This window comes from Podarcis tiliguerta, assembly GCF_965153285.1.
Source record: "Podarcis tiliguerta genome assembly, chromosome: 11".
Taxonomy (NCBI): Eukaryota; Metazoa; Chordata; class Lepidosauria; order Squamata; family Lacertidae; genus Podarcis; species Podarcis tiliguerta.
This window is the reverse complement of record NC_139544.1, coordinates 48,825,283-48,851,808: the sequence shown is the minus strand read 5'-3', so window position 1 is coordinate 48,851,808 and position 26,526 is coordinate 48,825,283. Positions and strand designations below refer to the sequence as shown.

Below are 26,526 nucleotides of genomic sequence, written 5' to 3'. Positions count from 1 at the left end.
AGGGACACTTGGAGGGTCTGTAAAAGACTAACCAGTATTCCCCATAAACCCCCATTAAAGCTACGATTTGAAGTGGGTTTCAGATCCTGACTTAAGGGGAAACTGGTTAACTGTAACCACTGTTAACACCAGTCTTATAAGTATAAGTTAGCAGCCAAGAAAGCAAGTGAAATTGTACATGATCTGACCATGGCCAGAAGATAACAACTGAAACCAGGCAGAAGCATGGAACAGCAGTAAGCAAGTTATGTAAACAAGCAGGTGCAGAGAATAAGCAGTGATTTTGGTAACTAATCCTTAACTAGCTGGTGGGAGTTGTATTACTGAGTGTTTTTCTAAGAGCTTGGTGCTATTCATACATCAGGAGACCGGTCCAAGCAGGAAGCTGCGAATGAGCCTCTGGGTGACTGTAGCAGCTGTCTGTTCCAACATGTGAAGAACCAGCCCTTTTTCATACCTGCCACTCACTCATCTGCTCCCCCTGCAACAGGTCCTGGGTGCTTTTTGCAATAGCAAAGAGGAACAAGGGAATTCTTGTTCTTATCTGCTACTCTTAGAGGTTGGGTGCTGTAGTGGAATGGGGAGGTGAAATAACTGCATCGAGAGAAGCCAATGTTGAACTTAACTTGAGCAAAAATATAATCTTGGGCAGCCAAAAGTTATCCTGCTTAGGGAACCTTTTGGACGCAAGTAGGCAAGCTACAGTAAATGTGGTACATGAAGAAGCATTAGCTAGTAGGGCTTATGTACCTGTTTCATACTAATAAATAAACTGCTCCTAGTGCTATACTATAAGGGACGTGGGTAGCACTGTGGGTTAAACCACAGAGCCTAGGACTTGCCGATCAGAAGGTCGGCGGTTTGAATCCCCGCTACGGTGTGAGCTCCCGTTGCTTGGTTCCTTCTCCTGCCAACTAGCAGTTTGAAAGCATGTCAAAGTGCAAGTAGATCAATAGGTACTGCTCCGGCAGGAAGGCAAACGGCGTTTCCGTGTGCTGCTCTGGTTCGCCAGAAGCGGATTAGTCATGCTGGCCATGACCCGGAAGCTGTACACCGGCTCCCTCGGCCAATAAAGCGAGATGAGCGCCGCAACCCCAGAGTCGGTCACGACTGGACCTAATGGTCAGGGGTCCCTTTACCTTTAGTGCTATACTATATTTTTTAAAAAGAATGAGGGAAAGGAGTAATGGATAAACCTAGTGTGCACATTATGAAAGAAGAGGTAGTAGAGGCCTTAAATCCACAAGCACACCCCCTCCCAACCCCTGGATTTTAGATCTTGTGCACACAAATTGTAGCCTTCCAAAACAGCGACTAAGAGGGCTGGGCCTTTTTCTCCCTTCCTCATCCCCCATCGCCCCATAATTTGAGCTGTCTAAATGCCTCACCCACATTGGTTTGATATAATAGTTATAAAAGCCTTCACTCTTCAAAAAAAAAAGCTACTCCTAAACATTTAGAATGCAATTGAAAAGCAGGATTTTGACAGCATGGCAGAAATTGTTCCAGGTGTGATCATTTCCCCCCCTCTAGGCCGGAATGTTATTGCTGAAAAGGTTATTTAATAATTCACCGACGAACGTTTGGAAATTGTTTGATCGTGAAATGGCTCGTCTTTTGGCGAGGAAGGTCATAACATGTAGCTAACTTGTGTTTGCCTCTGAAATAGCTTGCTGAGGATGGTGCGACTGGGTCTACATCAAACAGTAACAACCACCTAAGTGAGCCTCAGATCAGACGGCCTCGTAGCCTCAGTACTCCCACAGTAACATTATCTGCACCACTTGAGGTGAGAAGTGCTATCTTCAATTCCCAAGCCTTCCCTTCCTCCTGGATTCCCATCCTCTCTGTCTTCTTGTTATTTCTTACTTTTACTTCCAGTTTTCCAGTCCACTTGTCAGTCTTTTGCAAAAACTCCTTTGTGCCTCAAAAAAAATTACATTTGCGTCTTACAGGTTATGTTTCGCCTCTATCTTTATTTTGTGCATTTACACGTTGCTGTTCTGACCAGTTCTTATGCTGAACATAGTAGACATGTTCCTATTTTTATTTCAAATCTTATAGGATCATCACTCAAATTGTTATTTTAATTTCCTTCTTTTTTGGGTTGTTTCAGTCAACAAAGCCAAGGGCATGTAGATTGAGTTATGAATGTAACTTTTCAATTTGACTCTTATTTTCTGTTTTGCATTTGAATATAAATCCTTCAGTTCAGTTTGTTCTATGAAGATGAGCTTTTGGTTGTAAAGTAGATATTGTTTGTTCACTGCCAAACATTTATTTTTGTGCTCAATGGTCAGAAAATCTAGGCACTTTCAATGTGATATAATTCTATTCAGTCTCTGCATTGCTGAAAACATTTCTGGTGAAGCGAAGTAATTTCCCTGTTGAAATTAATTCTTTTGAGATAATACAAAGATACCCCTTTATAATAATAAAAAGCAGTATCTTTTGAAAAAAAAACTCATTTGATGAACCACATGCAACACCTCTCCCCATTCAGATTGGCCCAACTTTCAGATCCCCTGCTGCTTTCTGTTTTTGGACTTTCACATACTGCTGCTTTTCTAAGAAGTAATTTATTTATGAAGTATTTGCTCAAAAACCATAGGTGCACATCAGAAAAAAATAGCCAGCTACAGAATCAAGGCAAGTGAATACATTTTGTATTATTCATTTAGCCGTTGGGGGAAATATTCATGATTTCTGTATTGTAAGTGACAGCTGGGGAGGAGGAAAGCACTGCAAGTTAAGTTTTTAGCAACTGAGTGTGACAACTTTGCACGGATTAATAATCACAGTGGATGAAACACTGAAAGGTTGAAATCGGAAGTAACAATATTTGCAATTACACAAAGTCAGATTCTCAATGCACCACATATTTAAATATCACAGCTCAGAGTGTGTTGATTAGTGAGAAAAGCTGGCACAGGAAATAGACCTGTGCACACTTTGAACACTAGACAGACCCCTTATTTGGCGCTGTGGTCTAAACCACAGAGCCTAGGGCTTGCCGATCAGAAGGTCAGTGGTTCGAATCCCCGCGACGGGGTGAGCTCCCGTTGCTCGGTCCCTGCTCCTGCCAACCTAGCAGTTCAAAAGCACATCAAAGTGCAAGTAGATAAATACTGTAGGTATCGCTCTGGTGGGAAGCTAAACGGCATTTCCGTATGCTGCTCTGGTTCACCAGAAGCGGCTTAGTCATGCTGGCCACGTGACCCGCAAGCTGTACACCGGCTCCCTCAGCCAGTAAAGCGAGATGAGCGCCGCAACCCCAGAGTCGTCCGCGACTGGACCTAATGGTCAGGGTTCCCTTTACCTTACCCCAATAGCAATCAGATTGTTGGACACCCCCTGTGCCTGGAGTGCCTAAGGGCGTCATGTGAACCCTCCTAGGAGGTTCAATATTGTCTGTATTTCATGGCTGCAGTTCTCTGGGGTTTCAGACATTCCCAGTCCAATCCCTGGAGATTGCAGGGATTGAACCTAAACCTTCTGTGTGCAAATCGGGTGCTTTACCACCAAGTTACGCCCTTTCAGTGAACAACAAGACGTGCACACAAATGAGGCCAGCATATGCAACCTTGCTTTACAAAGATAACGAGTAGTTGAAGGCACAGCTGCTTCCTTACTTTGAAAACCCGCAAATGAGATTTCTCATTGCCAGCATTTTATGGCAAGAAGGATTCAGATTGTGAATCCCTTTTTGCCACTTCTTTGCCTAAGCAGGCTGGGAGGCCAATGTTCAAAACCCTCGCCACCAAGAAATGGCCCACTGCTGCCAGCTTCCCAGCTCCGAACAGCTGTGCACATTATGCTTCCCTGTGTTACCACATCCGTGCGCACGCATGCTGTGTGCTCCCAATGAATGATGCGTGCGAGTCCTCATTTTAAACACATACTCTCAGATCAGGGCAAGGCCTGAAGGCACCTAAAGCAGACAGCTCAAGAAGGTATGGGTTTGGTCAGTGCCTAGGTGGGGCACTGCCTGGGATCTTCATGTCCAACCCCCTAATTTCTCCTCATATTCTACACCCACTCCAATGTACTTCTTGTCTGCTATACAGTATACAGTCTGTGTCTTAATATGAAAGTTTAGCTCCTCTCTCTTCCTCATCACATTGTTGAGGAGAAGGTTTGTTGCTCAACAAAGTGTAACTTATATTTGAATGACCCAGTGGTAAGATCAGGAAGGGTTTTTTGTTTTAATTGTTTTATATATGGAATTGCTTTTATTTGTTTTTGCGCTTTTCTTGTTTTACGGGTGTAATTGTTCCGTTTGTTTTATAATTGCATATTTCATTGCTGCAACCCACTTTTGGGGCCTTATGGTGAACAGCAAGTAAGAAGTCAAATAAAGAAGAAGGGAGGGAGGGAGGGAGGGAGGGAGGGGAGAGAGGATTTGGGGCTCTGGAAAAATGGCCGGAATGCACTCCTCTCCTCAGTCTCGTCCCCACTCCCTTCTTCCTTAAAGATAAACCATTGCTTTTATTTTCCTTTTCATGCTGTGGTTTCTGAGTGTTTGGTTAAAATTGTGGCATCATACTTGGTAAGAAAAGGCAGGCTGATGCTGTAATGCAGTGATGGCCAAACTTGGCCTTCCAGCTGTTTTGAGACTACAATTCCCATCATCCCTGACTACTGGTCCTGTTACCTTGGAATGATGGGAGTTGTAGTCCCATTACAGCTGGAGGGCCAAGTTTGGCCATCATTGCTCTAGTGCATTGAAATACCTATGCTGCGGATTTTGGGGTGATGGGATTGCATTGTGGTGGGTGGTGGGAGTTTTGGGTTTCTCCTCACCCGCTTCCCAAAAGGGTATGCCCTCGGAAGGTGAGATTCGGAGCTTGCACTGTCTTCTGCATTTGTCTCAGCCTAACCACAATAATAACTGTGTGTGTGTGTGTGCTTATTGCGCGTCCACATGTTTAAAGTGCATTAGACATGGAATAATGGCTGATTTCCAGGCAATGGGGATGATTATGTGCTTTCAATCCTTTTATACCAAGTGAGGATCTCTGCGGTGTAGTGGTTAGTGCACTGGACTAGAACCTGGGAGACCTGGGTTCAAATCCCCACTCAGCAACATAAAGGTCCACTGGGTAACCTTGAGGCCAGTCTCTTAGCCTAGCCCAGGGGCAGCAAGGTTTACCTCGCTTGGGCCGGTTCACTCCAGCGGAGATCCCTCTGTGGACCGGATCACATGCGTGTGAGTGCGCTCGCCTGCGATTTCTGGCGTCTACGCAGAAGCAATTTCCGGTGCCACAGAAGGGAGTCCCCGCACCACGCCGGTTTAACGCAGCGCGCGGGGACTCGCCGAGCGGGCGTCTCGGTTTGGAGGCAGCTTGTGGACCGGTTAAACGGCCCCTGTGGGCCTTTTGTGGCCCATGGGCCTTAGGTTGCTGACCCCTCTCCTAACCTAAAGGGTTGTTGTGAGGATTAAATGGAGAGGCAGAAAACAGTGCGTGCCACCGGCAGCTCCTTCGAAGTGGGATAGAAATGTAATAATGAATTAAAAAAAAAAAATTAACCTGGCATCTTTCACACTGTAAGATGACCACCTTGATCCTTACTGCTGCTTCTTCCCACAGGGACTGATCAAGGACTCTCCTGTGCGAAGAGCTGTGAAGGACACCCTTTCTAACCCCCAATCTCCGCAGCCTTCTCCCTACAATTCTCCAAAACCACAGCATAAGTTGACGCAAAGCTTCTTACCTCCTGGCTGGGAGATGCGAATAGCACCCAATGGCAGACCTTTCTTTATCGATCACAACACAAAGACCACTACATGGGTAAGAGGAATTCCAAATGTGTGCATCTCTCTTGCGGGGGACCTGGGGTGTGTGTACAGGGCTTAGCAACAGAGACCAGAAAACATATGAAAGTTGGGGTGGAAGCGGCAGGGAATGGGGAGATACCACAATATATTTCAGCAGAATTCAGTCTACAGGCGGCTGCTACACTTGTTTCTTTTTTGAACTATCGTTTCAGCCTGTAATGTTTTTTTCTGATAAGCTACTCCATGGAATTTTAAATATTATGTTCTCTTTCTTAGCTGCAGCTCAAGTTATGCTTTAAAGCTTTTGCCCTATAACCCTATATTGTATACTCTGTGCTGAAAATAGCCAGTTTCTCCAACTTCTCCAGTCAATTATTATTATTGTTGCTAGGCCACGGTACTTGGCATTTTAGAGAATGAATAGATGATAGATAGATAGATAGATTTCTAGCTATAAGGTTTGAACAAAGCCCATTACAGTGGTACCTCCGGTTACGTACTTAATTCGTTCCAGAGGTCTGTTCTTAACCTGAAGCACCAATTTAGCTAATGGGGCCTCCTGCTGCCGCTGCACGATTTCTGTTCTCATCCTGAAGCAGAGTTCTTAACCCAAGGTACTATTTCTGGGTTAGCGGAGTCCATAACCTGAAGCGTATGTAACCTGAAGCATATGTAACCCGAGGTACCACTGTACATTATTTAATAGGTTGCTTGGAAGTTCAGCATGCAATTTGCTAATCAGCTATAAGGAATGTTGTTTTCACGAGAAGGGGGAAGAAGCTAAAACAGTTGCACTAGTTACTGTTGAAAACGGTTTGCATCTGCTCATTTGAACTATGCACTCCTAAAGAAAACATTCCTTCAAAATAGTTGTGCACGTGGTTTGCGTTACACCGCAAATGCAATAGTGGGTTGCAAGGTTCAGTATACAAAGTGACTACTTCTTCTCGGAATCAAATAATTAGTGAAGAAATGGCTTTGATAGGAGAGGCCCGAGTAAAGGTTTAAATATGAAATGGATGTGTGTGCAGATCCAAGCTATGGCGTTCTTACAGCAACTTGCTTGTAATTACAGGAAGATCCGCGGCTGAAATTCCCAGTGCACCTGCGTTCCAAAGCTGCTTTAAACCCTAACGACTTAGGTCCCCTTCCTGTAAGTATCCACCTTCATACGTTTGTACAGTTTGATCTAGACGCTTGCTGCATGTGTGGATAGATTTGTGTGCGGTGGCGGTTGTGTCTGTTGTACCTGCTGCTTTACTGTGAACAAAAACGTGTCCCCCAGAGTCTTTCTAACAGCACTTTTGAAGTGTCCAGTCACTTGACTGCTTGGCTGCAATGCCTGCCCATTTAGCTGTGGCATATGAAAGGAGAAACGTAGCCTTCGCTGAAGGTTAAATCACTGCACGGTCTCTGGATTCCGGATGGTTGCTACCAAATCAAAAGCAGTTAGGCTTTAAAGAGAGGGAAGACTTGCAAATATCATCAAGTGGGGAATATGACTCATTTCATAATACGTTCTCAGCCTGCTGATGGAGATATGTATATATGTACATATTATTCTCTCCCGTTCTTTCATAGGCCTTCTCAAATCCAGCTTAATGGCTGGATTCTTTTCTGCAGCGTGAACAGAGAGTCTGCTTCGTGGCTTTAATTTACACGAGTAAATGACAACTTTGCATTTCAGACTGTCCTCTGAGAGGCAGACAATTTGTAGGATTGTAGGAAGATGCCACTGGTTTGCATTCCAGGAATAAGAAACAAGAGATCTGATTTTGTTGCTCTCAGCGGTCTCTTCCCCCACCCCAACACACATATTATGTTTACCTCCTGGGAAAAGCTGTGTTGTGTTCCATTTGTACGTGCCCCTATTCTAAAGGCTAAGAATAAAACTATTCTAAGAAGCTGCCTTAACACGGAGTCAGACTGTGGGTTTATCCTTAGCCCCATACGGTCGTACCTCGGCTCCCAAACGCCTTGGGAGTCGAACGTTCCAGCTCCCGAACAGTCAAGAACCGGAAGTGAGTGTTCCTGTTTTCGAATGTTCTTTTGGAAGCCAAACGTCTGACGAGGCTTCCGCGGCTTCCAATTGGCTGCAGGAGCTTCCTGCAGCCAATCAGAAGTCAAAACGTTTCGGAAGTCAAATGGACTTCCGGAACGGATTCTGTTCGACTTCCGAGGTACGACTGTACTGTTAGTTCTGACTGCAAGCAGCCCTCCCACATCAGAAGCATTTCTGAGCCCTGCTCCTTGAGAGTAGAGAAGCCAGGAGCCGAATCTGGAGCCTTCAGGTTGCAGCGCATGCCCTCTCTTGTCTTTCTCAACTCTGGCAATCTTGACTGCAATGGAGGCTTTGTTGTTGGGAACAGACCTAGAATCCAACCATTCTCCAGGAATGAAAGCAGCTTCCGTTTGGCTTGGACGTTTTCCCTGTCCGCTGGTTTGATGGGAAAGAACCAGATCCACATATCACCATTTGGTATGCACAATCTGGTTCCCTTCCCTGGAATAGGTGGTACCCATTGTGTGCAAGAGAGCCATGCGTTCCTCGGATCGCACATGGCTCAGAATGCAAAACCGAACCTCAGAACAACTGTATATACCAACGTGGAGCATTCTTAAAGGGAGAAGAAGATAGGTTTGCCTGCTTGAAATAAGTGCACATTAGTACATCAATAAATATTAATTCTCCTGCTGATGTTGTTTTGTTTATTTGTTTATTTTTGTTCTTTAATTACAGCCTGGTTGGGAGGAAAGGATACATTTGGATGGAAGAACGTTTTATATAGACCATAGTAAGTAGGCACGCAGGTTCTACAGCAAGTAGATGAAGGGAGGTAATCAATATTGAAGTGAAAGCTTTGTAATTTTACTCTTCATTTAGGAAGCCAGGTGTTGATATGTGGCGACATTCATACCCGAGAATTAGTGCCTTCCTACGGTACTGTATAATTCACCAAAAGCTTGCTTTTAATTGGCTCATCAAGCTTTGTCCCTATTTGATCTTGTGAAGCATTAACATTTCTTCTTTGTGGTTGTTTTTGTTGAACTTCTTTGGATTTTTTTGATTTTTTATTTTTTGGTGTTGTGGATGGATCCCATGGCTTATATGCACTTATTAATAAACGAAAGCACACTCTAGGAATAGAAAATAAGATGAGAAAAAAAATAATGATGTAGCCACGAGTCTGTCTATGTAGGCAGTGGAAGAAATTTTCAATAGAATCTTCCCCCCCACAAATTACTCAAAGGTCTTGGGGCAACGCCAGTTCTGACCTTATTTTCTATTTGTGGCATGTTAATCTTGCACTCTCCCTGTTAATCTCTCTACACTTCTGTTCCTTGAAGTTCCAGTGTAAATGGTGTTTCATTGTAGACCCTGTCCTATTACAGCACCTCTGAACAAGTGTGTGGGTCTTTGTTGTGTTTTGACTATCAAGTGGCAACAGAAATAATTTGTTCTTCCGCTGGGAGTGTTTGTGATTTTTTTTCTTTATATCTTCATGAATACATATTGCTCATTAAATATCTTCTTGAGATTAAAAAAAAAAAAGGGAAAACAGAAGAAAGTAGTATTGAACTTGTAAAATTAACTTTTGTTTTTTTAAAAAAATCAATGCGCCATTGTTGTGTTCTATGTTTTCCTTAGAACTCCATAGAATTAACCACTAGAAGTATCCATAGTTGTATGGTGCCAGGTTTTTATTCTCAATTAAACTGCTTGGGTAAAGTAGCTTAAATATTTTGCAAGTGCATGAATAGCTTTTAAGTAGTATCGTGGCTTTAGTATAAGGAATAGAATTCATACACTTTCAGAACTAGGTTGGCCCTTTTGTGTGTGGGGAAGAGAGAACACTCGTATATAACTAAGAAACTGAAGCTTAAAGTCACCAGTTATCCCTTAATTCTGTGAATCTTCCACCTCTTCCAGTATAATATGTCTTCAGTGTTGAAGCTTGGGGTACGCTGCATCCTAAGCATTGATTTGTTGCCACTCTCAATCCTAAATAGCTGCTTTTTGTGGCAGCCCCGGGAATAGATTTTAATTCTCCTGTCACAAACATGGTACCCCAAGCTTCAAAATCTGGGTACAGGGTGATGAAATGGTCACTTGCCGTCGACAGTGCTTTAAAACCAACTCACTCCCATGTTGAGCATAATATTCCTGCCTTTGCCTGAGGCTGGACTACATTTGATGACCCCTTCCAGCTCTACTGTTCTATGATTCTATTATTCCTTATGGGTGTTGGAAGTTCTTAGGAGGCTACCTATGTTCCCTTAAGTAAGCCACATGCATACGCAGCTGTGCCATGGAATCACAGAATTTGTAGAGTTGGAAAAGGATCCCAAGGATCGTCTAGTCCAACCCCTTGCAATGCAAAGAATCTCAGCTAAAACATCAGTGGCAGATGTCCATCCAACCTCTGCTTAAAAACCTCCAAGGAAGGAGAGTTCTGTACTGGCTGAAGCAAGAGTGGCTGAAGCAAGAGTTGGCTCCGATGGCTGTGCCAGTTCTCCTGCTAGAACCAGGCTCCATAGTTTGTCCTGGGGCACCCACCCACCCGCCCGATACCATGAGCTACCGCTTAACACAGGCAAGTCCAAAGACCCTTTTGGGGGCTTAATCTGGGCCGCTGGTCGGTTTAATCCAACCCCTGTGGCAGTTTATTTCCTGGGCTAAAACACTTAAAACACTTAAAAAAAACCTCAAAAACCCAAAAGAAAGCTCAACAACTTCAAAAAGGTCAACAACTTTGGTCGGCCCTTTGGTTGGCCTTCACGGCCCTTCACTTCATCAAATATGGCCCCTTTGAAAAAAAGTTTGGACACCACTGGCTTAACAGATGACTTTTTATTCTCAGACATTTCCAAATTCATTGAAACCATGAAGGACTTTTAAGGCTCCCCCCCCCCCCAGAAAATTGTAGCTGCCAAACTTCCAAGATACATCTTTTTTTAAAACAAACACAAGGATGTTTATTTCAGCCAAAGCCCTTCTTGCGTCCATCACAGTTTCAAGCAACTTTGCCTACTTTACCAACAGGCAAAGGGCAGAAATTGAGCCATTTGCAGTTTCTCTGTGATAAAGCTGTCCTCAGCTTCTGAAAGGTCAAGCAGTGCAGAAAAAGGTTGCTGTGCTCGTGTAGTGTATGCTTCCAACCACAAGGTTGTGCAGTGATTTCTTTTGCAAATAAATAAATAAATATTACGGTTGGGGGCTGCCCAGAGTGGCTGGAGAAACCTAGCCAGATGGGCAGGGTATTAATAATAAAATTATTATTATTATTATTATTATTATTATTATTATTATTATTATTAAAAAAACATACATTTATGCTTAAAGAAGCCATATCAGTGAGCTCTATGGTCAAGTTATTTTAAGAGTTCTGCCATGATTCCCACCCCCTAATTTTGTGTGTTTGTGTGCTGCCAAAGGGTATATTGTTTCTGAGAGCCTAAAACTGCACTTGTGTTCTGTTATCACTTAACGTGTGTTAGATAGTAAAAGTCTGTAAATACGTTCCCAAAGGCAATGTTTTCCTACTTATGACTACTATTGCTGCAGTTTTTGAACTTTAAAAGAGCCCTAAATAATTCCCAGGACTGTTAGCTCAGTTGGTAGAGCATGAGACTCTTAATCTCAGGGTTGTGAATTTGAGCCCCACATTGGGGAAAAAAGATTCCTGCATTGCAGGGGGTTGGACTAGATGACTCTTGTGGTCCCTTCCAACTCTATGATTCTGTGATTCCCCCTAGTTCAGCATTTCCAACTGCTTGCTTGTATTAGGACCCTCATGTCACCTTTTGGAAGGCTAGAAGGCCTCAAGCCTTAAGTTGCTTCATGAACGCAACAGGATGGCAAACGGATATTAAGGAAAGCTTCTCCACTCTTACGTTGCAGGCCTATGTGTAAAAATCAGCCTCGTCACACTGCACCCTGGCTTAGGTGTACCCCAAAACATACAAACACATTCCTTCCAAAGGGTTGCACGGACCTGTACACAGTCTTAATATGTGACACACACGCAAATAAAAAGCAGACATGGTCACCTTAGACACTGAGAGCACCCATATATAAATGAAGTCTCTGCATTTTAGAGTCTTGATTTAAAGTCTATATGGGCATGTGAGAACTTCAGACATACGAGTTGACCTTGTCACCATCCTAAATGGCACTTTTCCCTCCAGGTTGGGGAGCCTAAGGACGTTGAGGAATGTTCCCCATATACACAGTGGTCAGACCACAAAATATAGTTGTGCTGAGAGACAGACAGAGAGAGAGAGATTTTGTATATATATATCCCTCAAGGGATAAAAAAAACCCCCTAAATTTTCTCTATGAGAGCAAGAGATAGCTTTATAATTTATGTCATAGGTTCTGAACTGCCTTTCTTCTTCACAAAGCTGTTTCCCAACACATACAGCCCTCTTGTCTTCATCTAGCTTTCTCCCCAACAGTTTCATATACCCCAATAGCTGCCTGCTCCAGGTTTTTTTCTTCTCTCTCTCTCTCTCTCTCTCCACTAGGATTGTCTCTCATGCCCTATGGAATAGCAGGACAGCTTTAAAAAACGTATAACTGAATTAATATCTTAAGGGTTCTGATTAAGTCTACTCTGAATTTGACAAACAAACAAAACAAATAAAAAAGGTTTAATTTCTAACCTCCTCCATTCTCTAGGGCTTTACCCATCACACTCTTTTCCTCTAGCATTTCATTCCAGCCGTCCGTCCTTACATTTATGAGCTAGTGGGATAGCCCTAATGTCTATCCCAAAAGTAGTTTTTAAATAAGTCATCCTCAGAGAAACATAGAATCCATTTGCATTGTAAATTTAGTCAGGTGTTTGGAGCAGTTCATTAGTCTGCATTTTTGCATATCTAATCTGAGCTGAAGACAAATTATAAATCCCTGGAAAGAGGGGTTTATAATTTGTATATGTGATACTATAAAGTCTGTTAACTAATGAAGTGCTAGATTATAGATGGTATTTGCATTTTTGAATGGATGTTTCCCACTAAACAGTTGTGATGGGGGGTTTAATGGATGGGGTGTACATAATTTCCCCCCTAACACTGCAGAATGTAGTTATAGAGAGATAGGCAAGAAGAGGAATGTTTTGTTTTTGTTTTGTTCTTGTTTTAAATCTCAGTTTGGATGTAAAAAGAATTCTGGAGGAGAACTCATGTTGTGGTTTCTCTTGTTAACTTACAGATAATAAAATTACTCAGTGGGAAGACCCCAGACTGCAGAATCCTGCTATTACTGGTCCAGTAAGTACTGAATGTAGAGTTTTGTATAAATTTGAGTTGAGGCATCTGTGATTGGCAGCTGTTACCCTTAGGATCATTGTGAGCAAAATAGTCCTGCTTGCTCTGAAGGAAAACTGCCCAGCCACTTTTCTCATTATTGGCTCTTGGCTTCTTTTTCGTCATCTGTTCATCAGCCCCAAAATCATATCAATACCTATTGATTCCACTACACACAAGCAATTCTGCTAGTGCAACGAGCCTTTTCTTCCACTTCTCCAGTGCCCTCTGTGCTACCTGCAATTGGCTTTGAAGGGTGTTGGGAGTTGCCCCCAGAACAGTTGGGTGGGGAGCAGAGGGAGAATTGTTCCATCTGGCAAGCTGCAAAGCTTGCACCGATGGAACAATTGTCATTAAATTCGTCCTGGAGTTTCCAAAGCCACCTTGGGGTTAGCAGGTGAGAAACAGAGGTGGTGCTGTGCGTGTCATCTGCATACTGGTGGCACTCCAGATGAAATGACCAAATGACTCCTTGCAGCAATTTAATACAGATATTTAGAAGCATGGAGGACAAGATGGAACCTTGAGGCATCCCACTGGCCACGAAATGGAGCAAAAAGCCCCCCAGCACCATGTTGTGAAGCCCATTCCCCCCCCCCCGAAAGGACCATTTCCATCATAACACTATGCCTCCAGCCCAGAGAGGAGGCACAGGTACCATAGTAAGTGGTATCAAACAGGGTTGTATTTTCCCTATTCATTCCCTAGTGTAAGAGTGACTCAAAATCAAACTAGAAGCCAGACTGGAACGCATCCAATAAATGGTATTATCCAAGACTGCCTATAGACATGAGAGAGCAGCCACCTTCTCCAATCCCTTCCTCAAAAAGAGGTAGTTTAGATACTGGGTGAAAATTATCCAAACTAGAACGATAGAAAAAAGCAGAGACATCACCTTGCCAACAAAGGTCCGTATAGTTAAAGCCATGGTTTTCCCAGTAGTGATGTATGGAAGTGAGAGCTGGACCATAAAGAAAGCTGATCGCTGAAGAATTGATGCTTTTGAATTATGGTGCTGGAGGAGACTCTTGAGAGTCCCATGGACTGCAAGAAGATCAAACCTCTCCATTCTGAAGGAAATCAGCCCTGAGTGCTCACTGGAAGGACAGATCCTGAAGCTGCGGCTCCAATACTTTGGCCACCTCATGAGAAGAGTCCCTGGGTCCCTGGAAAAGACCCTGATGTTGGGAAAGCTGGAGGGCACAAGGAGAAGGGGACGACAGAGGACGAGATGGTTGGATAATGTTCTCAAAGCTACCAGCATGAGTTTGACCAAACTGCGGGAGGCAGTGGAAGACAGGAGTTCCTGGCGTGCTCTGGTCCATGGGCTCACGAAGAGTCGGACATGACTAAATGACTAAACAACAACAGAACTATAGAGTTGAAAAAGGACCCTGGTAGCGATCTTCCCACTTAATGTAGGAGCCGCCAATGCAGGGTGCAACCGCTCTGTCTGTGACAGGTGGCTGTGTAGCCTCTGCTTAAACACCTCCATCAAAGGAGAGCTTTCTGAAGTTGCCTGTTAAAGCAGGGTGGAACTTGACTTTTCGAACAGTGGCCAACTTCATCAGGGCAACTGGGAACAAGCATTGCACTCAAAGATGCATTGGCAACCTCTGAGGTCTGGATGGAAAACCCAACTCTGCCTGATTTTAATAAACATGAAGAGCCAAGGATCCAGTTTGCAAGTGCTCAGATCCTCAGGCTACACGAGCTGGAAAGAATCCTCAGTAGCAGATGTCTGTAAAAGTGGACTGAACCTTCTGTTTATTTTATTCCAACTGCAATCATGTGCTCCCCACAGTCTTTGTTCTTTGTTTCTTGAGAGAGAGAGTGTGTGTGTATAACACAACCAGATGATATCCCGGCAGGATCTATCTGCTTCTAATAAGAGTATACAGATAGATTGCACTGCCATGCCTAACTATATATAACAAATCCAGCAGTCAGAAGCTTGCAGAGCTTAAACCAAGGGAACTGGTTTGTTATCCCAAGCTTTTTTTTGGGGGGGGGGTGCAATTGTCTAGAAAGCATGAGACAGGGTGGTGGATTTTTTCAATTTGTGGCAACTGTTAATCTTGTAAGTAATCGTAGTTTTTCTTTTTCAAAACAAATGCTCTTTGGCAGTTAATCAGTTGCTTGTCTTGAACCCCTAAATAGTTAGAATGATTGTGTGGGCAAGAGGACCCTTAATACTTCCAGCTGGGCAAGCTTTTTTTAAAGTATTGTTTTTTGGTCGGGTTTCTAGTCCCTGTGTATATGGGATATAGGATTGGTGAGAGCAGCCGTTAGCTCAGGAAGATTTTGTTTTGGCCCTCTTCTGTTATGATTCTGCTTCTCTATATTGTCTTGCTTGCTGATTGATTTATGGCGTTTAATTGTACTCTACTGTAGATTTTGTTGCAATATGCTGTTCATTATATTTTGGGCCTTTGGGCTGAAGACTGGGATTTAAATAACAACAACATCCTCCCATCTTTCAGAGTCAACCTAAAACAGTTTTTAAAAAACAGCCAAGGAATACTTAAAAGGGTTGGGAAGAGGGGGTTATGTTTGAGCTTGGCATAGAAGCAATTTTGCTTGGGTGTTGCTGACAGGCTGGTTGTGACAGTTGCCGAGACAATGGATGTGATTATTTTGGTACCACATAAATGTTGGGTGATGATGATGATGATCAGGTCAACAAATGTGTGTAACTGGAACAGGTTTACTGATGGCACGGTGTCAGGATACTGTTTCAAATCAGGCGTAAAAGAAAACAGTCGAAGTTATGACAGTGGAGAACTTCCAACATTTGCTGTAATTCAAACTCACAAAATCTGAAGGAGCCAACTTCCTCTTGGCATCTTATCACACTATGGCTTCTTTGTAGAGTTCATGAATGTCTTAATTCCTTCCCCCAAGAAAACCAATCCGTCCCCTGATTTAAAAAAATATTATTTCAGTTCCCTGAAGAGAAATTTTAACTTGGCAGTCGTACAGCCATTTTACCCATGTGAATATCCTTTGTCGATATTCATTTTATATTTGGGGACCTGGCATTTCTCTTTTAAAATGCCGGATTGTAGAGTGTGGCGCTTTGGTGAGTAAACATCCCCTTCCAAAAAGCGTTTTGTCTCCTGAGAAAACTGTGTTAGCAAGCAGATGGATGCTTCCAGCTTCATCAGGCCTGGAAGGAGCCTGCTTCATCTGTGCCTCCTTCTGTTCTTCTGGATCGATGTCAGGCCAGCTTTTCCTTCCCCAATCCAAGACGATAAAGCTTGTTTCCTAGTCCACAAGATGATTTTTAATCTTCATTAAAAAATAATAAGCATTTCCAAGGCAGCAGGAAATGTCCTCTTAACCCACCGTCACCCCAGTGCTATGAGTGAAGGAACACTTGACTATATTTCTTAATTTGGCAATAAGACCGGTTATTTTGGCACTAGAAAAATTTGGATTTGGAATACAGTAGTATACAGTGGTACCTCAGTTTACTAACTTAATCCGTTCCGGAAGTCCATTCTTAAACCGAAACCGTTCTTAAACCAAGGTGCCCTTCCACTGTTCGGCTTCCATTCTTAGACTGAGTTAAAGTTCGCAAACAGGGACACTACTTCCGATTTTGCGGAGTTCATAAACCGAATAGTTCGTAAACAGGGCTGTTCTTAAAACGAGGTATCACTGTATTTATACTGGGGTGACAAGAGAGAATCTGTGGGAAAGGCCCAAACAGGCCAATGGTTTAAAAATAGATGCGTATTCCTTCAAATGTCCGGAATGTCCTACAGTTGTAATCATAAACACATATTCTAGGAAGCGTTTAGTTGAATTCAGTAGGACTCCAGTTCCTGACACCTCTTTTTTTGACCACAATTTCCATTCTTGACTATATGGCCAGCTAGAGAAGTCCCATTATGTTGGGGTAATGACTTGGATCCCACCAGTGGGTTAGACCCGTATCTCCCTCCCAGGCCAACTTTGACAGGAAGGCAGCACCATCCCCCTGTCAGTCATCTGAAATCATGATGTCACGTGGCTGTCAGCTATCAAAATTCAAGGGAGGCCACTGTAAATCACTCATCAGCACAGGTGTTTTTCATGTTTTCCATTAAACAGCAGCCCAGTTTGCACCCATGCATAGGGAATGTAAGGCCTACACAAATTACCTCCCAAAGGGTGGGGGGAGCCACCCTCTTCTATAGCCACACGTACAGATTCTGGACATCAGAATGTCGAGCTCTCTGTCCGTCTGGGCAACTTAGTCACTAATCTTGCTTGACGATTTTATTTCAGAAAATCTGCTCTTGGCTAGCAATCTGCAAACGTGTTAGCAAGACATCTTGCGAGCAGAATTTTGTCCCACTTACTAACCCAGATGCCACAGTCCCCTAATGTTGCCTTGACTAGTTACTTCAGGGCCGGACCACCCATGAGGCAAGGAGAAGCGGCTGCCTCAGGCAGCAGGATCCACAGGGGCAGCAGATCTGAGCTCCAAAGGATGCATTGCCTGCTGCTGCCATTGCCATGGCAACAGCCATGCTCCTTAATGGCCAGGCCTGCCGCCTCCTCAGCACCTCCCCTGCCATTTCACCTCTGCAGAAACCTCTCAGTGAATCGCAGGTACTGCTGTAACTCCTTGCACTGGTAGGGGGGAAATTCTGGGGGCTGCTGTTTGGGTCTCCATGAGTCTGCACCTGCCTGGCATGATTCAAAGCAGCCCCCTCCCCAATATTCCCACTTCAACCACTGGGTAAGGTCAATATGATTCCCCCCCCCCCCCAGCTTGTTCCCAAAGTTGATATTCCTTCACCTTTTTGTTCCTAAAGTAGATTTTTATTCCGTCCCCACTTGTTTCTGATGTAGATCTTTATTCACCCCCTTCTTCCTTGGCAGGTGTTGCACCATTTTATACTTTGCTTCAGGTACCAAAATGTCTTGGTCCACACTTGTTCATCCATGTAAGGGGTCAGCAGACTTTTTCAGCAGGGGACCGGTCCACTGTCCCTCAGACCTTGCAGGAGGCCGGACTATATTTTGAAACAAAAAATGAACGAATTCCTATGCCCCACAAATAACCCAGAGATGCATTTTAAATAAAAGCACACATTCTACTCATGTAAAAACACCAGGCAGGCCCCACAAATAACCCAGAGATGCACTTTAAATAAAAGGACACATTCTACTCATGTAAAATCTGCGGGTCGGATTTAGAAGGCGATTGGGCCAGATCCGACCCCCAGGCCTTAGTTTGCCTACCCATGGTATATGTAGCGGATGAGGAGAGGACGTTCCAAGACAAAAATCTCCACTCAGCCACTGTCTCTCAGCGTGATCAATCTCACAGGATCCTCGTGGAGATATAATTTGGGTGGATGGAGAGCCTCGCATGTCGCTCTGCATTCCTTGCAGGAATAATGAGATAGAAGCAACAACAACAACCACAATCATGGGCTGCTTGAAGAGAAGCCATAGTTGTTGGCTAGCTTTGGGGTGAATGAATTGTGCAGGGCATGATACAGAAGGGGCAAAGGAAGGAGATGGAAGCAAAGTGCCAGGGAACATCTTCCGTTGATGCTTCTTGCTAACATATAGCACTTGCCTTTTTTCCAGGCTGTTCCTTATTCCAGAGAATTTAAGCAGAAGTATGACTACTTCAGGAAGAAGTTAAAGAAACCAGTAAGTATGGTTGGAGCTGATAGTCTTCGGAGAGGGAATCATAGAAGTGTAGAGTTGGAAGGAACCAGGGGTACCAACTTGAATAATTTATTTTTTGAGGGGGGTTGATGATGCATGACGTGGGGTGCAGGGGCTGGAAGGAGCCGGGCAGAGGTGGCTGGACTTCACACACAGCCCTCTCTTTCCAGCAATATCCCAGTGCTGATCTTGCAAACTTGCTCTTTCCGTTGTTCAATCATGGCAAAGGCTCCTGTTTCCAAAAAGGACGGGGTAGGGTGGAGGGTTCTGATCTCTCCACCGTTTTTAATTGTTCTCTAAAATGTGGAGGGGAAGGGAAAGGGGGTGGGAAGAAGATAAAGGGTATTCTTCAGCCCTTCCCAATACTCAAGCACACACACACACCACACACATCCTCCTTAAGCATGGCTTGGGGGGGCACTTTCCCGTTTCACCTCCAGTGGCAAAATGGGGGGGGGGGGCAAGGCTGGAAGCATTGCCTGACAATTAGCATTCTCAAGATGCTGGTCCTGATCCAGCCCAGCAACTGTGCAATTTAGTGTGCAAGTAGATTTTCAAGTTTTCTTAAAGTGGAGTCTATAGCTCTGCACATACCTGTGTGAAGTAGTTTCCCCCTTCCATTGAAATGAATGGGGATGGTTTGTGAACTGGAGAGAGATGCACGCCTGAGCTTATGAGCCTCCACGGAATCATTGGGTAAGGTAGATAAACTGTAGTCCAAATTAAATGCTAACTACATTTAAGATATGGGACACGGGTGGCGCTGTGGGTTAAACCACAGAGCCTAGGACTTGCCAATCAGAAGGTTGGCGGTTCAAATCCCCGCGACGGGGTGAGCTCCTGTTGCTCGGTCCCTGCTCCTGTCAACCTAGCAGTTCGAAAGCACGTCAAATTACAAGTAGATAAATGGGTACCACTCCAGCGGGAAGGTAAATGGCGTTTCCGTGCGCTGCTCTGGTTCTCCAGAAGTGGCTTAGTCATGCTGGCCACATGACTCTGAAGCTGTACGCCGGCTCCCTCGGCCAGTAAAGCGAGATGAGCGCCGTAACCCCAGAGTCGGACATGACTGGACCTAATGATCAGGGGTCCCTTTACCTTTACATTTAAGATCCGTTGTTTGTGGCAGAACTTTAAATGGGATTTTGCCTATTATTTATATTTATATTTATCCTGGCTCTTTCCCAGTCCAGGACTCAAAGCAACTTACATAAATCGAAATCAGTGTTTAAGGTTAACATATTACCAATTTTTAAAAATGTGATAATGATGTAGCTGAGGGACTTTTAGAATATTAGATGCACATGTTTACATACAGCAGGTGATAGCTATATGTGAACCCCCCACCCCACCAAAATCTTGTGATGAAGGGAGGTATATAAATTTAATAAATATACATAAACAAAATCATACTAAGATACAGTACTCAGTGGGTCTCACCCAGAATCTCTCGCCCCATCTAGTGCAGGGAATCAGAGTAGGTGCACACTGAAGTACCATTTAGCTCAAATTGTGTGACTTGTACAACATTTAGCATCTTGGACTGAAGTATCCTTGTTGCTCAAAGCTAACCGTGTTCCCAATTTTCAGCAAAAGATCCCTGGAGCCTATAAAAATACTTCTTTTCATTCCTTACACTTTTCCCTGTCAATGTTATAACAAAGGACTATAATATTATCAATGTGTTTTCAAACCACCTCTAAATGGGCTGTGTTTGGCCACCATATATCATGGAAGAGGACATTGTGTCCGGTTTTACGCTCTTAAGTGTTTTATCTCCTCTTAATGATACAAGCAGGGAATGATAAGTTAAATGCATTCAGCCCAGTGACTGAAATACTTTTCTCTCACCAAAGGCCGATATACCAAACAGATTTGAGATGAAACTCCACAGAAATAACATTTTTGAAGAATCGTATAGAAGAATCATGTCGGTGAAGAGACCAGATGTGTTGAAAGCTAGGCTCTGGATAGAGTTTGAGTCGGAAAAGGGCCTTGACTATGGCGGTGTGGCCAGAGAATGGTTCTTCCTGTTGTCCAAAGAAATGTTCAATCCGTATTATGGCCTCTTTGAATATTCAGCAACGTAAGTTCATCCGATACAAAGTGTTTTCCCTTTTATTGTCTTATAATTCAATACACTCGAAGACCTGCCAAGGAATTTGGTTTATCTTTTCTGTCTTTCAATGTGACAAACTTCTCCTCCTAGCTCAGCGCTGTTATGGGGGGAAAGAAAAAGCGGTGTGGGTTTCTGCAGGCAGTGACTGTGTGTGGAGGGGCCATTTTGGCCAAGTTCCCTTTGGCTACTCCGGCCTTGCATGTAGCCTTCAGCTTTCAGTGTGGCCCTCGGGCAGAAAAGTAATATACACACCTTCTCTGGAGGTGAATAATGGAAATATTCCCAGTTCATGCTGGGATAGCCGGATCAATCTGCTGCAGCAAACTCAAAGAGGATTAACCATTAACTTGTGCGCCATAAGTTTCCATGGACTTCTGCCTACTTCATCAAACACATGAAGTGTGTACACACGGGGGGGGGGGGGGAGAGAGGCTGAAAAGAAACTGAAATGCAAGAATGCATAGCCTACAGTAACATAAACAAAACTCAGCATGTATAAAATATCACTACAGTTACTGCACACAGCAGCGGGATCTTGCTTGTTTATCTCATTTTCACCAGAAAAGTGACTGCACACACAATAAACCAGTTGGTCTTTAAGGTGTCACACAATGCTTCTGTCTATTAGCTTGATATGGGAGCAAGTATTTGGATAGCTTGCATGTTCCCGGTGTGTGTATCAAATAAGCTACCGTATTCTTTGCTCTATAAGACTCACTTTTTCCCTCCTAAAAAATAAGGGGAAATGTGTGTGCATCTTATGGAGCGAATGCAGGCTGCACAGCTATCCCAGAAGCCAGAACAGCAAGAGGGATTGCTGCTTTCACTGCGCAGCGATCCCTCTTGCTGTTCTGGCTTCTGAGATTCAGAATATATTTTTTCTTGTTTTCCTCCTCCAAAAACTAGGTGCGTCTTCTGGTCTGGTGCGTCTTATAGGGCGAAAAATACGGTACATCTCTGAAGGAATATTGTGCCGCTTGGCAAAAAGCGAAAGCCAGCCAGATGTGATGCTGATTTCTTATATCCTTTTCTTCTTTTTTAAATTAAGGGACAACTATACTCTGCAGATCAATCCTAATTCAGGTCTTTGTAATGAAGACCATTTGTCTTACTTCACCTTTATTGGACGAGTTGCTGGGCTGGCAGTGTTCCATGGGAAGCTTTTAGATGGTGAGTAATATACAAGATTGTGACTGTAGAAGTAATTCATAACATGGATTAAATGCTATAATGCCCTCTCGCTGTTTTATGGCCATTCTGCTTAACACTGGCTTTTTCATGGAGCAAAATAAAATGAGCGATGTAAATAGTTCAGAGGTTCTGCTGAGTAGCAATATCTCTCCTCCATATAAACTCCTTGGGAAAAGCAAAGAATTTATTAAGGTAGCGCTGCAAAAGCAGCAGCAGTGTAAAACGCCATACCAAAATGGTACCACATTTAAAAAATCTGTTGTTTATTTCTGCAGCGCAGCTGATAACAAACCAAGCTAAATTTCTCCTGTTCCAGAGCTGCTTTCACAGGGGTAGTGCAGGTCTCAGCAAGGGAAACTAAAAACCTGCAGTTGGGTGTAACCTTATGGATCTTTCCCCTTTGGAAACTGCCATCGGTCTGGTTTGCACCTCTTAATAAGCCAAAATACGATCTTTTTAACCGATGGGTGGGCAAACTAAGGCCCGGGGGCCGGATCCAGCCCAATCACCTTCTAGATCCGGCCCGCGGATGGTCCGGGAATCAGCATGTTTTTACATGAGTAGAATGTGTCCTTTTATTTAAAATGCATCTGTGGGTTATTTGTGGGGCATAGGAATTCATTCATTTATTTATTTTCCCAAAATATAGTCCGGCCCCCCACAAGGTCTGAGGGACAGTGAACCGGCCCCCTGCTGAAAATGTTTGCTGACCCCTGTTCTTAACCCCTGCACGTAGCATTTCATGTATCAAATGGCACAATCACTCAGACATGCACGTTTACACCCAAAAACTTTAATCCAACATCTTAGATCAAGATCACTGCAGGCTAAAGCAAAGCGGCAGTTACGCAAAACATCGCTAGGATATAAACCGACGTTTTAACTTTGCTTTCTGAAGAACTGTGTAAGTTACGTAGGTTTAGTGACTCTGTTCCACCAGTCTCCATCTTCTCCTTCCCCTGTGCAGCGGCGCTGGCGAGCTTTGGGCTTGCGGCCATGGGGCCCTGCCCCTCCTCCCACCTGCCTTCCCCAGAGATGCAAAAGGGCTTCCTTCCCACACAGCTTTTGTTTGCCATTTGGGACCCTCTCCCAGGGAGCAGGCTGCTGCTGTTGCCACGTTAAGACACAGGGACCCCCAAAGTGCAGTGCCCAGGGTCCAGTATACCTGAAGGAGCGTCTCCACCCCCATCGTTCAGCCCAGACACTGAGGTCCAGTGCCGGGGGCCTTCTGGTGGTTCCCTCGCTGCGAGAAGCTAAGTTACAGGGAACCAGGCAGAGGGCCTTCTCGGTGGTGGCACCCGCCCTGTGGAACGCCCTCCCACCAGATGTCAAAGAGAACAACAACTACCAGACTTTTAGAAGACACTGAAGGCAGCCCTGTTTAGGAAAGCTTTTAATGTTTAATAGACTATTGTATTTTAATATTCTGTTGGAAGCCGCCCAGAGTGGCTGGGGAAACCCAGCCAGATGGGCGGGGTATAAATAATAAATTGTTGTTGTTGTTGTTCCGATTCACACACACGCACCCAGGACTGCCCTGGGGAGAGCAACACTCTTGATCAGGATTCTACCTAAGGATTAGAGGGACCAGGTGCCTGTATCCCATAGCTCTTGGCTTCACTTCAAGTTATCGGCTCGTTCAGTGGGTCATTAATCCCTGCAAAATGTCCAGTGTTGAATATACTGCCCCTTCAGCTGATGGGTGTGTTGTTTTTTCCCTCAACAGCCTGCTGTCGTATTTTTGTCTTGCTTCTCTTTTTCCCCCGTTCCACCGGCAGCTTTGCTATGCCTGCCTTGTCTAGATATTTGAAAACACCCCTTTCTTTTATATATTGCTCTAGAGAGAGGCTACTACCATTTTAAATTAAACTTTGTTGCTTTGCCTGTGTGCAGGTTTCTTCATTAGACCTTTCTACAAGATGATGCTGGGAAAGCCAATAACCCTGAAAGACATGGAGTCCGTGGTAAGTAGAACGCTTGGAAAGCTTATTAGTGTTTTCATTTATGTGCGTTTCTGCTTCTCTGGGGAAATTATTAAATGCCAATACTTCCTGGAAGCTTCACAGTTTGAGGCACAAGGGTAGTATTTTTGAGGTTCAGGACAAATGTGCTCCTTAGCTTTTGTTCTTTCTCTGTCTCCAGTGAGGTGTTCCCTTGCCTGACAAGTTAGCAATGTGAAGCCCTTAATGCAATTAAATTCAGCAGGAAAAGATTTATGCAATATTTTTTTTGCTCGGTACATTCGAACGTGCAAGCGCTCCCTGTAAAAACCACAGCCTTTCCAGACAAACCACAAGCGGCTGCAAAGATTTGCTCCTGGCTTACTGCCCATGGCTTTTCTGGGCGAGACAGATCATGATTCCTGGTTCACACCTAATGCCAAGCCAAACAATGACTTTGCTATTGGCATTGAAGCAGCAGCAGGACCAGGGTGGAGGCAAAGCAGCCACACGCTTAAGGTCTGCTTTGGTTTTGAACTACATGCCATGGTGATACACATGGGCTGGAGAGGCCTGGGTTCAAATTCTCACCCAGTGGTACTGAGAAGTCTTATTTCTCTGCCTAACCTAACTCATAGGGACGCGGGTGGCGCTGTGGGTTAAACCACAGAGCCTAGGACTTGCCGATCAGAAGGTAGGCGGTTCGAATCCCCGCGATGGGGTGAGCTCCCGTTGCTCAGTCCCTGCTCCTGCCCACCTAGCAGTTCGAAAGCACGTCAAAGTGCAAGTAGTTAAATAGGTACCGCTCTGGCGGGAAGGTAAACGGCGTTTCCGTGCGCTGCTCTGGTTCACCAGAAGCGGCTTAGTCATGCTGGCCACATGACCCGGAAGCTGTACACCGGCTCCCTCAACCAGTAAAGCAAGATGAGCGCCGCAACCCCAGTCGGCCACAACTGGACCTAATGATCAGGGGTCCCTTTACCTTTAACCTACCTCATAGGATTATTGAGAGGAAACCCAGCTGGGGGGAGGGATGATTTAAATCCTACTTTTTAATCTTCTGAACTGTCCAGAGTGCTGCTTTTGCGCTAGAAATTTGGAATATAAATGTGTCAATTAATAAATAAGCCATACCTTCTTGGGTGAAAGGCTAGGAGAATGGTTATAACTCTAACCACATGGTTGGAGCATGCTGCTGATAACACCAAGGTTGCAGGTTCGATCCCCCTGTGAGACAGCTGCATTTACCTATATTGCAGGGAGTTGGACTAGATTAGCCTTGAGGGGGGTGTCCCTTCCAACTCTACAATTCTGTGATTCTGCGTGTGCTTATTAATTGACAATGGATATAAAGTGAATGTGCATTTAGGTATTTATCTGAATGCGCACCTGAGTCAGGATGCACCTCTGTGCACTCTGTGGTGCTCACTTCCAATATGCATTCTTTTTTTTTAATAAGTTTTTATTGTTAAAATAGTTCATCATTAATACACATATACAAGCATACAAACATACATTTCATACAATCCTTAAAAGTGTTCAAACATACTTACACTCAATCCCACAAATAATTCCTTTCCCCATCACCATCCACCACCCCTCACCCCACCTTTGTGTTTGACTTCCAATAAATAGAAGTATTTATTGAATTTTGATATTTCTTTTTCAAATCCTACACAAATCCAGAGCCGAGTCCCTAAGATGGTTGGATGGTGTCCTGTTCACATTTTTTTTTTTTGTCAACTCCTGTAGCCAGACTGGTGCCAAACGTCTTGCTCTGCTTTCCTTTGGACTATATCAGTGAGGCTGAGAGGGGGGTCTTGTCATCTGGGTAGCCCAGGACCTCCATACACACTGCCCAGGCTTGCACCCCGGGAGGTCATTTTGTTGCTGCTAACACAGCAAAAACAACATGGGAGGCTGTAGTTCCGAATTACCAGCCAACAACCCCAAAGAATGCACACCAAGAGCAGAAAGGCCCCTGATTCAGATATTAATGGATCAGGACAAAAGAACAAAAACAAAACAGTGAGTGGTGTATTTTTATTCTTGTCGTGTTACCTCATATAGGTTTGTACTGAATTGTGTTCCTTGCATTGAAAGGAGGCTCTTTGATCCAGCAAAGGCTTTCATCAGTGGAACAGCGCGAGAGGCGATTTTTGCCTATTTCCCCCTCCTTCTGGCACTTTCCTCTCCTGTTCCAAAGGGTCCTTTAACCCACTGGAGGTGGAAAAGGGGGAGACGGGCGACTGCATGAAGCAAAATCCAGCAAAAAGTGCCTCTCCCCCTGTTCTCTGATGGAAACCCCTGCTGGATCAAAGAGCTCTCCATCAACACACAGGACACCACTGGATCCCTCCATACTATAAACCCTTTGCTGGCCACGCCAACTGTAAATTAAAAACAGCAATGTGAATAATGGCAAACCAAGGCAGAATAAAGACACTTTTTAAAAACAAGGTATCAGAATAACTAATAGGATCAAAAAGCTGCTTCTGCGCTAGCTTGAGACA

General features: G+C 44.2%; 1 protein-coding gene across 25 annotated transcripts in view; it reads left to right on the top strand.

Moving 5' to 3' along the window:
* The window catches only part of NEDD4L (NEDD4 like E3 ubiquitin protein ligase), a 255,657-nt gene that overhangs the window by 216,997 nt on the left and 12,134 nt on the right, over positions 1-26,526 (top strand). For 12 of the 25 annotated variants that reach the window (XM_083402666.1, XM_083402688.1, XM_083402673.1 and 9 more), the window contains 9 exons: positions 1,670-1,789; positions 5,592-5,792; positions 6,855-6,932; positions 8,520-8,574; positions 12,996-13,054; positions 18,683-18,748; positions 20,620-20,849; positions 21,931-22,052; positions 23,967-24,037. In XM_083402666.1, coding sequence (XP_083258792.1) covers positions 1,670-1,789; positions 5,592-5,792; positions 6,855-6,932; positions 8,520-8,574; positions 12,996-13,054; positions 18,683-18,748; positions 20,620-20,849; positions 21,931-22,052; positions 23,967-24,037 — 1,002 coding nt within the window. Of the gene's footprint in view, positions 1-1,669; positions 1,790-5,591; positions 5,793-6,854; positions 6,933-8,519; positions 8,575-8,663; positions 8,721-12,995; positions 13,055-18,682; positions 18,749-20,619; positions 20,850-21,930; positions 22,053-23,966; positions 24,038-26,526 lie in introns of all 25 variants that reach the window. The other 13 variants (XM_083402689.1, XM_083402687.1, XM_083402668.1 and 10 more) reach the window with 3 other exon arrangements.